The 14,462-nt window shown below is 37.7% G+C and overlaps 2 protein-coding genes across 13 annotated transcripts in view; both read right to left on the bottom strand.

Moving 5' to 3' along the window:
• CHPT1 (choline phosphotransferase 1) overlaps nt 1–14,462 on the bottom strand; it is a 154,759-nt gene that overhangs the window by 104,331 nt on the left and 35,966 nt on the right. The window lies entirely within an intron of this gene.
• Nucleotides 1–14,462, bottom strand: part of MYBPC1 (myosin binding protein C1) — a 98,693-nt gene that overhangs the window by 65,607 nt on the left and 18,624 nt on the right. For 5 of the 12 annotated variants that reach the window (XM_050750219.1, XM_050750208.1, XM_050750207.1 and 2 more), the window contains exons 2-5: nt 13,435–13,470; nt 10,739–10,780; nt 10,183–10,224; nt 757–795 (exon numbers count right to left, since the gene is read on the bottom strand). In XM_050750219.1, coding sequence (XP_050606176.1) covers nt 757–795; nt 10,183–10,224; nt 10,739–10,780; nt 13,435–13,470 — 159 coding nt within the window. The remainder of the gene's footprint in view (nt 1–756; nt 796–10,182; nt 10,225–10,738; nt 10,781–13,434; nt 13,471–14,462) is intronic. The other 7 variants (XM_050750210.1, XM_050750214.1, XM_050750211.1 and 4 more) reach the window with 5 other exon arrangements.

The following is a 14,462-nucleotide window of genomic DNA, read 5'->3' as shown; positions in this document are numbered from 1 at the left end:
GAAGGAAAAAAAACCCCTACAAGTTGGCTTGGATAGAAAATCAGTAGAGCTCCAAGTATGAAAGCATCTATAAAAGTGTATGTCTTATTTTAAAATGATAGAAACATTTAAAAATCCCAGCTGGGTGCGGTGGTTCACGCCTGTAATCCCAGCACTTTGGGGGGCCAAAGTGGGTGGATCACTTGAGGTCAGGTGTTCGAGACCAGTCTGGCCAACATGGTGAAACCCTGTCTCTTCTAAAAATATAAAAATTAGCCCAGCTTGTTGGTGCACGCCTGTAATCTCAACTACTCAGGAGGCTAAGGTACGAGAATCACTCGAACCTGGGAGGCACAGGTTGCAGTGAGCTGAGATCGCACCACTGCACTCCAGCCTGAGCAATAGAGGGAGACTCAGTCTTAAAAAAAGAAAGGAAAGAAAGATTTAAAAATCCAAATATCTAAGTTTAAAGAACAGGGGAAAAACGTGGATATACAGTGAGAAATAGAAGACAGATATGTTGACCCCTAACATTTATACCCAAGATTTACCAATCTTTTTTGTTTCTCAAAGAATGCCTCTTTCTAAGAAGTTTCTCATGTAAAACAAAAAATTGTCATTAAAGCCAACATTTCCTTCTTGGTGCCATCACAGGCGAAACCTGTTGCCCCTGCTCTGTGCACTGGCTCAGCAAGGAGGCTCACTGCCTTTTCTTTTCCTCTACTGTCAATGAAGAATACATTTAAAAGCAGGGAAAATGGTAGAAATTATCCTAACCTGGAGGCAAGGCGCTAGGCGGGGAGACTTCCTCTTCATCTGAAACAAGAAATAGGAGTAAAAAGTCAAGGAGAAAAGGACTTCATCCCAAGTAACCTGAGAAAAGAGAAATCTGAAAAAGAAGATGACAAACCACACAATACACTTTCAACTGCTGAACAAGCCTTAGAAAACTTGGTACCTGCAAAGTGAAACCTGAGTATTGCTGGCAAAGAAAGAAAAAATAATAAATAAAAAGTTGATAGAGTAGGGTAATCCAAATGGAAGCGCGCAGATTTAAAAATGGAACACTGCAAGTGTTTTATGTGACTGTAGGTTAGGAAAAAATGAATGCTAAAAATCAAACCTTGATGAAATCAATAATGGAAGTGGTTTTCAAGTCCTGATTTTGTAGCTAAAGTGAATGGCAGACATTATTCATACATCACATTCGTTTGGACACAGACATAAAAGTCTATATATGTACTATCTGAGAACTCATTTCCACCCAGAAAACCTCATGATTAATTGTTCTTCAGTATTTAAGAAACAAAAGTCAAGATAAATTAATATAAATATAAACTTTATAAGCATTTTTTCCAACATTATATTGGTATTGAACAGTGCTGTGTAATTTCTTAATATTTACCCATACGTATTTGTGAAATTCAAAATATGTCTTTTCATGTTTATGTGCAGAATATTTCCCTTTTTAAAAACATCTGAACTTCAAAGTTCACATTTTATGTATTTATTTTGGATAAACAAGTTTATATGTAAATTCAGTCAGCATACCTAGTTGACTTAAAAACTTCAGTAGAAGGATACATTTTAAAACCACTTGGAAGACCATCTCTATAAAAGTGATTTTCCCAGGACAGTAACCAGACGCAGCCTAACCCAACACCATCTTAATTGGCAGAGGTTCAGTGGGCTGGAGCTTTGTGCTTTTTGCTTTTTATAATACAAATGCTATGAGAAAAAGAACGTCAGTATTGTTTCCTGTTAGCAGAGGAGGAAAGCTCAACCTAGTTAGGAGACCAACCACAACAAAATGAAAAGCTGCACTAACTAATGAAGAATATTAGTAACACATGATGCTGGCATGAACAACTTGCATTTTATTCTAGAGCCCTTATAAATAGGATCTCCCCAGTTAGTGTTTATATTATCAGCCAGAGGGTTAGTTATCGTGTGGTAGAATGAGGACTTATGCAAGGTATAAATGCGCATAGCATTCACCACTATGAAAACAAGTACAGTCCAGTTAGAATAGAACCAACTGGACTCTACACACACCTTAATGATAAGATTCCCCATCACTTGTGAATGTAAAACATTTAATTTAAAAATGTTAACATTCCAATATATAAAACAGCTACTATGAATGCACCTGGTATATTCTATAGCTGCCAGGTTTGTTTGTTTTTTTTTAAGGAAACTATAAGTTACAGTGTGGTTAAGACATTTATCTTCATCTTTGAAAAAGCCCACATTCTATCACAGTGATGTATGGTCAGACTTAACAGCCCCAGTTGTTAAACACCTGGATCAAGTCATAACCAGTTTTATTGCAAAGGACCCTGTACACATTTGTCAATTCTAGTACCTTCCTAGTTACCCAGCAAGTCACTAACATACAGAAACATTCATCACGAGAAGCAAGAAATACTACCCATCCCTTCTGCATTAAAGCAACTTGTTACTTGTGAGCTACAGTGCTCACATCACGGAGGTCTGTGAACAGTCAAAGTTCACATTTTACATCCTTAAAGAGGCATTTGGTGTCATCTGGACTTCTGCTGTGCTCTTTCCAAAGCACACACTAGTGCTTTTATGAATAATAAAATCTTCGTACTTAAAATACTAGAATATTTGTGAATTTACGGCCTGGGCAACGTAACAAGACTATCTCTGTAAAAAAAAAAATAAAAAAAATTAATTAGCCAGGCTTGCATATTATTTGCATGCTGAGAGCTTGGTGGTGTGTGCCTGTAGTCTCAACCACTTGAGAGGTTGAGGCTAGAGAGTTACTTGAGTCCAGGAATTGAAAGCTGTAGTGAGCCATGATCATGCCACTGTACTCTAGCCTGGATGACACAGCAAGACCCTGACTCTAAAAACAAAAACAAACTAGAATAATTGTAGATTTCAAAATGTAAATGTATATGACTGTATAAAACAGGATACAGGAAACACATGCACAGGAATGTTAATTAAAAAGTGCTTTAAAAAATTCCTGACAAAAAGACATAAAATAGTGTGTTTTTATATAATCTATTAGAATATTTACTACAAGTATTACCTGCTGGCCTAAAATTTCTTTTCCCAAACTGTCAAACAGGGATATGTGTTATTACTTTTTATTAAAATAACTAATGCATTTATAATATATTAATATAATATATTAATATCATTACTTCAGAATCCAAGAGGTGATTCACTGGGTCATGTGGGATTTGAGATTCTTAACACGAAGCTCTCTGTGGTCAAAGAAGCTTGAAAAATGCTAGGCTGGAGTTAAATGCTTGTATTTTATTGTTTTGTGTTTGTGTGTTTGCTGCAGGACATCTCAAAGCTCTCAGTGTGCAAATAATGTGTACTGGAAATGGGGGTGACAAGAAATGATATAGTCGTTAGCACCTCCCAAACTTAGTTCACTTTGAATTTTTTTCTCCTGAACTAATATGCATGCATTCACATTCCACAAAATTGCGCATTTGCCCGGTATAGGGATTTCTGAGCTATTAGGAGAATTCTGTGTTTCAGAAGACTGTGAAATAATTAAAATTTTACATTATCAAAAATAAAATAACTTGTAATTTTCCCATAATATTACTTGCCATAGATTTAATTCAGTATTCAGTACTTTATTCTTGTCACCTAGTCAAAGACTTATTTACTGAAATATATAAGATTGTTAATTTAAAGTCCTGTAAAAATGAACAGAAATGAAGTTAAAATTCAATCAAATCCTAGAAAGGAGCTTTCTTTGTTAAATGTAAACTAGAAGCTTGAACCAATTTGATTCAAATGAACACTTTATAAAGGTTTTGTGATGGTTTACTTTTTGTTTGTGCACAGAGCATAATGAAACATTGAGTTAATGATCTAGAACACAAAATGATTGAGAAGAGTGTTCACTTACTTTCATGAAACTAAAATGAAGAAAAATAATCTTGTCTTTAAAAAATTGATTGATACATAATGATATTTGCACATATTTACAGGGTACATGTGATGGTTTGTTACATGCATAGAGTATGTAATGATGGCAGTCCGGGTTTTTTTGTTTGTTGTTTGAGACAGAGTCTCACTCTATCACCTAGGCTGGAGTGCAGTGGTACAATCTTGGCTCACTGCAACCTCTACCTCCAAGGTTCAAGCAATTCTCGTGCCTGAACCTCCTGAGTAGCTGAGACTACAGACATCTGCCACCACACCCAGCTAATTTTTGTATTTTTAGTAGAGACAGGGTTTCGCCATATTGGCCAGCTGGTCTCGAACTCCTGGGCTCAAGCAATCCTCCTGCCTCGGCCTCCCGAAGTGCTGGAATTACAGGAATGAGGAGGCACCACGCCTGGCCAGCAATCTGTTTTTTAAGCAAAAATTTGATAGGTGAGTAGTTTCAACGTCTACTAAATGTTAAGACTATTTGGAGGACATGCACAATTGTTTTAGACTATGAAGGAACACATATTAATGCAATGCTTCAGAGTATCATGAAATAGTCTTCCTCTAGATTACCCAACAGTAATTTCAAACAGCAATTACTTCTCAATTGGCAATCTTTGATTCATTGCACATAAATTTTCAAATTTACAAAAGTGCTAGAAAACATAATCAACATGAGCAAAGTTGACTGTTTCCTTTCTTTTATTTTTATTTATTAATTAATTTTCGTTTTAGATGAAGTCTCACTCTGTTGCCCAGGCTGGAGTGCAGTGGCGCCATCTCAGCTCATGGCAACCTCTGCCTCCCAGGTTCAAGCAATTCTCCTGCCTCAGCCTCCCAAGTAGCTGGAAATACAGGTGCTTGTTACCACGCCTGGCTAATTTTTGTATTTTTAATAGAGATGGGGTTTCACCATGTTGGCCAGACTGGTCTCAAACTCCTGAGCTCAAGTGATCCTCCTGCCTTGGCCTCCCAGATTGCTGGGGTAACAGGCATGAGCCACCTTGCCCAGCCAGTTTCCTTTCTTTTAAAAGTTGTTTCAGTCCTGGCACTTTTTTTAGATTGGGAAATGTAGTTAAGATATTGGGATTCTGACTTTAAATTCTAAAAAAAAAATTGCCTGGATTGATTTGGTTGAGTTCAATGATACTGAAATGTTTAATGGTTCTTATTTGTCATAGAAACCAGATTCTATTGCTACGAGGTAGATTGAATATCCAAACCTTTCTGGTTGTGTCCAGTTCAACAATACATATATGAATGACGTAGCATCTTACAAACAACATTTTCAAACAAACCAAAAAATATATGTGTCATATTTCATTTTTTTCCTATCTAAAAGTGGTGATGATGAATACATAAACATCAAGTTTTAGCTTGTTGGAATATGACATACAGGGAAACCACACACTCAGCGTAGCAGGGCTATCTTCCCCTAGCTGCATAGAAGGGCAGTTTACCAAAGTGGAATTTTATTCATCTGTAAGTCATGGGAAAATAGCATTTGTAAGACCATAAAAATGATTCTTTAAACAACCGAAGTTCCCAGAGAAGAACTTCTAGAAAGTAGGGAAAGAACCCAGTCTTATATTACAAGCCTGGGATTTTAGGGAGTACACATAAATACTTCGTAATGTGAGTGAGAGACTCGTAACTGAATAAAAAGCTCCAGAGATAGTAGAATGTATACATTCTTCTAGTTATCCAAACTCTCTGGAGCATAAAGTAACTCCTACCTATGGTTGATTTTAAATTGCCTTTTAAAATTATTTAAGCAATATACACTTGAGACAATTGTTGAGATTTAAGAATAAAGACCAAAAGCTTATAAAATTGTGACTTGTAAACAAACAGTGACATACTGATACAATACCTTGTTTGATTGAGACAAATTCATGAATTCCTCAAGCAGAGCAATCAGTTGTGGTACATACTGGTGTTTGTGACCAAAATAACAACAGCAATAAAATATGGGAGACAATAACAATAGCTAATGTTAATTCATCATGTTTTGAGGCATTCGGTTAATTTATTGCATTTTCTTAATGAGACGATACATGCCTTCACACTTTGGTGCTTATAAAACCATGATTTATCCTACAATACATATGTACATTTAATGATTTTTTTCTTCCCAGAATCTATTAAATCAATCTTGCCTAATAGTGGCTGTGTCTTTGAATTGAAAAGTGTGGTGACATCAATTTTTAACAAAGTTCATTACAAAGAAGTAATGTAATTAGAATACATAGATCAAGCATGGAGAAATTTTAATAGATGGTTGATTGACACCTAAAGGTAAATTGTACAAAAATATTTTAGCATGCTAGTAAAAAGCGCCAGGGTAATGTTACTGCAGATGTAAAAGAACCTAAATTTTTTTAAAAATCTTTTTTAAATTTAAAACAAAATCACATAATTTAGGAGAAAGTGTGTTGGAACTTCTACTGATTCACTTCCTCATCTGTCAGTCACCTTCATAAAAAAGAAAGACTTCATCTCAGGTTATGTGAGATATTTAATACACACAGGGTTCATTCACGATAGTTTATGTGGTGAATGCCTGGGAAAAGAAAATAAGTTTTTATTTCCCTTTTAGCAATTACCAAAAACAGTAATAAAAAAAGGAAGTAACTTCACCAATTGAAAAGATACAGACTCTAAGCTAATAAGATGTAAAAATAAAATATCAGCACTTAGGCATGGAAATGAGTACTGGTCTTCAAAGTGGTCTCTGATTCTAATGCTGCTGTCACTTTTTGAACCAGCCACAGAACCATTTTCAGAGCTTTCCACAGGGCCAGCTGTTGAGGCACAGCAGAAACCTACTCCGATTACCCTATGTTCAGACATAGGATGTTGGATCTTAGTTGACGAAAAAAAAGTATGATCCCACTTGATCACCCACATTATTCTCTACACATGGCCCTCTGTAACTCTTGTCTGCTTCCAAAAGTGAAATCCACCTTCCTCTGTTGATGGTTGTTCTTCCCCATAAAGTGTAACTTGGCTCCAGGAGGGCAGGACCCAGTGCCCAGATCTGTGCCTGGCATGTAGCCAACACTCAGCAAATCTTGCTGAATAAATATGTGCTAGAATAAAAGGCGGATCTTTGGCCCTACTGAGCATACAGAAAAGAATCTATACTTAGCGTTCCATTGACTTGCTACCTATTATTATTATGAAAGAATTCTAAGCCAGGACAGCATTATTTTTATAAGGGCAATGCCTCCTGGTATGATTCCTCTGAAGGAGATTTGCCCATCTAATTTCTGCTATTGCTGTTTGGTTAAACATATTTCTTTATTGTCATCTCTCTTGTTTCAATTCCAGGATACTTTGCCCAGGTCCCAGGACAAAGTGGTCAGTATTAAGGAACAGGATAGCTGGATGGATAGCCAGATGCAAACAAGCAAGCAAGCAAACAAACAATAATAAAACCCCGTGCTGGGAAATTGGCTGCTTTCCAGACAGAGACTTTTAGCAAATCTGAAAAAGTTGGCAAATCTAATCACAAACACTGCTTCTAAGATTAATATCAGAATCAACTCTCTGTGGCTTCAAAAAGTATTTTCAGAACATTTCTGAGCTGTTGCAGAATGATTCAATCAATCTGGAAATGGTGTTAAGGCTGCATTGCTATGATTAATAATCTTAATAGTGACAGATTTGGAGCAATTAATTGAATATCTGTCAACTAATTAAAGACCAGTTAAAGTGCTGAAAATGTACCAAAATCCAGGCATGACCATTTTTAGTAGCTTTAGGCAAGTTGGTCTTACAGAGAAAATCATCCATCTGTTCTGCAGTAGTGCCTCATTCTAACCCTCAGTGACTAAGAATGTACATGGGATGCTCATCCTCCTACCCAGCACTCATGGTGAACAGAAATAAAAATCTATCCAGATTACCACTGAATGGTCAGCAGCTAAGCCAGCATGGAAATTCAACTGCTCATTCATTTTGCAAGTATTTATTAGATGATTGCTCTGTACAGCTCTCTGCCAGATGCTGGATGGAATAAGATGAGGGGCCCAATGTCAAAAAGCTTACAGCCTGTTAGGAAAAGGAGTCAACCATTAATGCGTGATTACATGGAGACAAGAGTGAAAGATGGAGGCAGTAGGTCCAAGAGAAATCAGGAGAAAGAAGGGGAGATAAAAGTGAGCCAGGATGGTCAGGGGAAAGCTGTACAAAGGAGTGAAACCTGAGTTGGATAGTTAAAAAAAAAAAAAAAAAAATTAGATAGACTGACAGTTGGAGGACGGAGGGAGAGCAGGAGAGTTCTAGCTCATGCTGGAGAAAATGTAGGTTGCACCCATCAATCCTGTTTATGCCCGTGCAGGACTCTTTTCTCAACTGGGGATATACATGTAGCAGTAATTATTGTGTCTACTTTTTGGTTAAGTATTTTGTCTGTGCTTGATGAAAGTGGGTAATAGTTGAAGAGGACTGTATATTTATAATAAACTTCCATCCACTTACCTTCTTTATTTAGGGATGTCACTTTCTATCCTAAATTGATTTGCTTCCTAGGCATGTAAGGCAAATACATATATATACATGTATTTGCCATTATATATGTATACACACACACACACAGCAGTTTTTGTACCTGGGCGTGCAACTGCAGGTGGTCATGGTTTTGCTTATCTTCTGCAAATGTCAGAAAAATGCTACTAATTTCAAAATGCCCTAGTCATCTAGCCTTGCTCTTTCATCATGCTGTGTTCTCCATAAATAAGAGTCTTTTGTTGGTTGGTTGGTTGGTTGAATTTAAGGAAAGGCATTTTCTCATTTAAGCATACAAGTATAAATATGGTGACTTTTCAAATTAAGGGTCAGGCACAGGCTTTGTTTAAACTTTGACAGCTTGCCCTCTGGGATTACATCATCTGCTCTGTTGGTTGAGCCTTGCAGCCTGGCCCAAACACCTTTCCAAATTTGGAAACAGAGGTGTTTGCCCATTGGCCTTGTAGAGAATAATGTTACAATAATTTCGGCCAGTATGTCCAAACCTCCTTGAAACCATCCCATGGAAGGAGTTCTAGGAGTTTGCACTGTCTGCATTCCATAAGCAAATAACCTTCAAACTGTGGCCCACGTGGCCAGGATTAGTATTCATGTTACTCTCCATGGGAGCCACTGAAGGTCAAGGACAAAGTCAGTATACTAACATTATGCATTCATTATGAGAGCATAAGTTCAAGTTAGCTGAAGAAAAGTAATCCAATGTACTGAAAGAAAGAAAAAAGTATTTTACTAATGTATAGGAGACAAGAATATCATAGAAATTAGATAATGAAAGATGACACATCGAGACCAAAGCGATACCTAACAAGCTTCTGAGCCGTGTCCAGGAAAAAGAGAAACTTCATGTTGCAGTCAGGAAACAATTATTTCAAAATTTAAACTTTGTTATTCATTATGCAAATAAAAGGTTCACTTTTTAAAATGACAATACAAACATATAAAGCAAAACTGTCTAATCCACCTTCATGAAAACTTCCCTCTATGAAAGGCTAATGTTCCTTAGCTTAAGACAGATGAAAATCATTTCCTCCATGGTGAGACAAAGGAATTAGTATTTCATGGAGTAACTGAAGTATATGATTAAGATTGTTTTGTAAAACGAGAGTATCTCCATATAAAGTAAAAATAGGGTAATATTACAGGAGCTAGTTTTCTCAAACTGCCCTCCTGAAAAATAATCTCTGTACAGTTTCCAGTTCAAGAAGGAGCAACGTGTTTGCTTAATGTTATATTGTGAATCTGTAGAAATAATTATATAAATCTACATGAATCCATAGTCAGTGTCACAAAGTGAGATGCTAGCCTTCAAAATTACTAGTGGAACCTGGAACAGTTCACACAATAACACGAAAACATTTAATTTTTTCAAAAAAATCTGGGTAATTCAGATCATTTTCTCAATTGATATAATCCTAAGAAGACCAAACACCTCTTTTCCTTAGCATGCACATTGAAACTTGGAAACTACCAATTAATTGGCTGGCATCTCAACAAATGCTTGTGGTATTTTTATCATTGTTGTTTTTCTTTTAGAAATACATGTAATGGAAACTTAACAACACACCATTTGTCGTTATACTGACTGGGTCTTGCAGATAAGATGCAAAGGCAGAACACTAAACCACATTGATGAAAGATAATGCAGAGAAGTTCTATGGGGCCACCATGACAATCATTACTGACCTCCTTCTGCTTCTAATTTTGTGGACTTCAGCCTCACTCTCCCTCCCTCCAACTCACCTTTTGCTGGTGTAGTTCCGGCCTCCTTCTCTTTACTTGGTTCTGTGTAGAAAGTACAAGCATATTTTTTAAAGTGTCTTTAAGCATTTTATTGTGTGATGAGCAACGGGGTGGAGAGGGGGAGGAAAGAAATAAATAACAGAACAGGTCATAAATGATACTGAATACTCATGCTGTACATGAATCATGAATTTAGAAGTTGTAATTTAGAGCCACACTAAACTTTTCGTGAAAAGCAATTAATCTGATCAATTTTGAAAAAGTACACATAAGAACACTCAATACAGATTTTGTTAAAATGCACTCAACTATACTTGGATCATGTTATATAACATGCTGGAGTAGAATTGGGCAAAAAAAACTGTGAGCCACTTAATTTTAGACCTCAACAAGGGACTGACTTTTTAAAGAAAAATCAGTTTGCCCCATGTAATTATTCCAAGAGTTTGGACTTACAGAATTTATAGTAAAGTACAAAATATCTAATTGTCTTACTGACCTCTTTCTGCTTCTAATTTTGTTGACTTCAGCCTCACTCTCCCTCCCTCCAACTCACCTTTTGCTGGTGTAGTTCCGGCGTCCTTCTCTTTACTTGGTTCTGTGTAGAAAGTACAAGCATATTTTTAAAAGTATCTTTAAGCATTTTATTGTGTGATGAGCAACGGGGTGGAGAGGGGGAGGGAAGAAATAAATGACAACAGAACAGGTCATAAATGATACCGAATACTCGTGCTGTACATGAATTATGAATTTAGAAGTTATAATTTAGAGCCACACTAAACTTTTCGTGAAAGGCAATTAATCTGATCAATTTTGAAAAAGTACACATAAGAACACTCAATACAGATTTTGTTAAAATGCACTCAACTATACTTGGATCATGTTATATAACATGCTGGAGTAGAATTGGGCAAAAACAAAAATGTGAGCCACTTAATTTTAGACCTCAACAAGGGACTGACTTTTTAAAGAAAAGTCAGTTTGCCCCATGTAATGATTCCAAGAGTTTGGACTTCTAGATTTTATAGTAAAGTACAAAATGTGTAATTGTGTGCAGTGTATGTTAATTCAAGGAAAATGTTTCAGTGTCCATGTGAATCTTCTGGATTGGGTTTAGTGGCAATAAATGCAAAACAAGAGCGGTAACATCAGATTCTATCAGTTGAGACCATCTAGTTTGCATTTCTCTGTGTTTGGAATCATATTAGTTTAGACCTGCAAATGATATCTGACTTATGGTATATGTAAAAAAAGAATTGTTTCAAGAATGGATTCTCTTTTTTTGGACTGATGAATAGAGATTCAAATCTCAGTTAACTAAGAAGGACAATTTTAGCAGAATTTGGGAGGAGACATTTGAGCAAGAGGAAGTCAATGTTGTGCAATGAATATGAAATATGGCATGCAAAGGAAATGATAGGGGCTCAGTGGCAGTAACTAATATGAAAAACAGAAGGGAAAGGTTTGTTTGTAATGGTCAGTAGGTTCTTAGTGTACCAATGTTGATCAAAGTAAATTTGTTATGGGCAAGAAGAAAACATACTAAGGAAGAGGAAGATCCTAAGAAAAATGTCACACATCTATACTAGTTTCAAGATCAAGATCTAAAGAAAATAAATCTGAGCTTGCCCCTGTTTGAACTCATATGACACTGAGCCAGTTTTGTTCATTTTGACACATTGTAATACTTTTCTATACTGTTTAGGGTTTAGTGTGTGAATCTAGTATTTTTAGCTGGACAAAGGGCCTGTTGTGAGTAGCTAGTTTTCTTAAACTGCCCTCCTGAAAAACAATCTCTGCTTGAGCCCAGGAGTTTGAGGCTGCGGTGAGCTGTGATGGTGTCACTGCACTCCAGCTTGGATAACAGAGCAAGACGCTGTCTCAAGAAAGAGAAAGAAAAGAAAAAAGAAAACAAAGAAAAGAGTAAAACGATCTCCAGGGAGGAAGAGGAAGAGCTTTATAATTGCCTCATAAGTTTTTGTGTGAAAAGATGATTAGAAACTGAGACCTTCTCCAACTCCTGCTTTCACCTAAGCTGGACCAGGTCTACAGTCACCTGCTGGCTTCATAACACGTTGTCAGTTTAAGCAACCCAAAAGTAATCACATACTGCTTGGTGGGGGTGGGGGGTTCTTATAATATTGCCTAATGTTTTAGTTGCATTTTATATAATTGTTCTCCAGGCTGTATTCTATTTTCTACCTGGCTGCAAACAAACTGAATACAGGGAGATGTGTTCTATGTAGAGTTCCCCACTACATCTGGCACAATATGCTGGCACCTAGCTATTAATACGTATATGGTAGGTATGTCTGAATCCCTCTGAAGGGTTAGGTCAGAGTTGTGCACAAGGTAAATACCTAGTGAATAATTATTGAATGGATGCCAGTTTATCACCCTTTTCAAGGAGGAAGAGGGATGAGAAAGGCCACTTTGGAGTCTTTATAGGACAATGCACGTGATTTTGGTTGCTTCCATGTTGGGGCTGTTTGGCTGATAAATGGCTCTGAAGAGCCATGTTGGGAATTTAAGCCATGTTGAGCTTTCAATCTTTCGAGCTTTCAATCTTTCAATCCTCTTCTCTTCTTTAGGTGTATGTGGACCTAAAAACAAGCTTCACATATTGCATGCCATTGAGGACTGCCCTACCTGCCAAGGGTCTCACTGGATCCTTGTGCTTGTTTCCTACTGCCAGCTGGTGGACAATATGGTACTAAGAACTCAAGAAGTTGGTCCTCACGTTGAACCTCAGAGGCCACCAAACCTTTCTGGAAAGTCCCTAGGGAGTTTCTGCAGGTGCTCAATGGTGACATATGTCAAGTTGAGAAGGGACAGCTGATCTTCCAGGGTAGAGATGGATCCACTCCCCACTCTCATGAAGAAGATGTGGGTTTGTTTGACCTTCACTATATAGGAAAAAGCCTCACAAATCCTTCAACCCCTTGAACGGAGGCTCAGCCTCCATGCTGTAAAATGCGGACATAATAACTTTTACGTAACTTGAAAGGTTTCATAAGAATTCTTCCCCTAATATATATGAAGTGCCATCCAAATTAGATTAACACAAGAGGATTATATAAACACAATGTATTATTTTTATTATTATCAACTTATCACAATGGTCACCATCCAACTTCTCAGTAGGAATTAGGTTAAAGCTCACAGCTCACAGCACCATGGAGGCCAAATCATGCTGGGATGGACGTTCTGTATTTGCAGCCCAAACGTGTGTGAGGCAGTGTTTTTACTCACCTTCTGGGGGCGGGGCTGGGGCTGGCACTTCATTTTCTAGAAATGGAAAAGTCATGGAAATGTTAGGCTCATTTATCACAGAGAAGAACTGCTTTCCACAGCCCCAGGCTGCTTCTGCTGCAGGCAGCCATCTCACCTGTGTGTACTCACAAGAAGGATGGAGCAGGAAAACACATTCTCTCCTCTCTCTCTCTGTCTCACACACACACCCCCACACCCCCACACACACCCTACTGCATCAAGAGGCCCAAGACATTCATGCTGCCATTTATGTGTGGTATATAGATTTCCAGAAGGTGGCATGGTGTAGTGATGGAAAGATAAAAGTAGAATGGGGATCCAAGTGTCCTTGCCACTTAGTTATCCTCTCCGAGGCAGGCCGGGCATTTACTTGTGCTGAGCCTGTTTTCCTGCCTCTAGAGAAATGGCCACAACACCCATCTTACAAGGGCAGGACTGCTGTTAGGATGAAGTGAAACACAGTGGGTAGCAAGCATATGGCGAGCATATCCCATAGAGTCTAAGGTAAGGTCGGTGCAGAAATGAGACCCCTTTTTCCCAGAAAGCAAGAGCACTGCATCTCCAACATTGTTCTGCCTGCATGGGAGACACTTTCTGAACGCAGATGACATCAAAGTCCTCTGGCTTTGCAGCGCTTTTTGTTGTTGTTGTTGTTGTTGTTGTTTTACAAGGAAGGTGCAATTCATTGGGAAACAGAATTAAGCCCTCTCAGAGTCGCTTCTGGAAACATACGTGCTTGGAATAGATTCCCACCTACACTGATTCAAAATTTTCCAAGCTCTGATTTTGAGGTTTTGGTTTACCTGGCTTTGGATGTCTGGTTATTACAGAGCAGTCTGGCTATGAAGTCTGACAAAGAAACTTCTGTTAAAGAATATACTATTTCCAAGTAGCTGAAGGCATCCCCATGAACAAAGAGCACAGCATTTCCCCTGCCAAATCCCCGTGGATGCCCAGAATTGGGAATTAGTGACATGTGAGTATCACTCACTCATGAACCAGCTGCT

Source organism: Macaca thibetana, chromosome 11 (assembly GCF_024542745.1).
Source record: "Macaca thibetana thibetana isolate TM-01 chromosome 11, ASM2454274v1, whole genome shotgun sequence".
Lineage (NCBI taxonomy): Eukaryota > Metazoa > Chordata > Mammalia > Primates > Cercopithecidae > Macaca > Macaca thibetana.
This window is presented reverse-complemented; position numbering and strand designations above follow the sequence as displayed.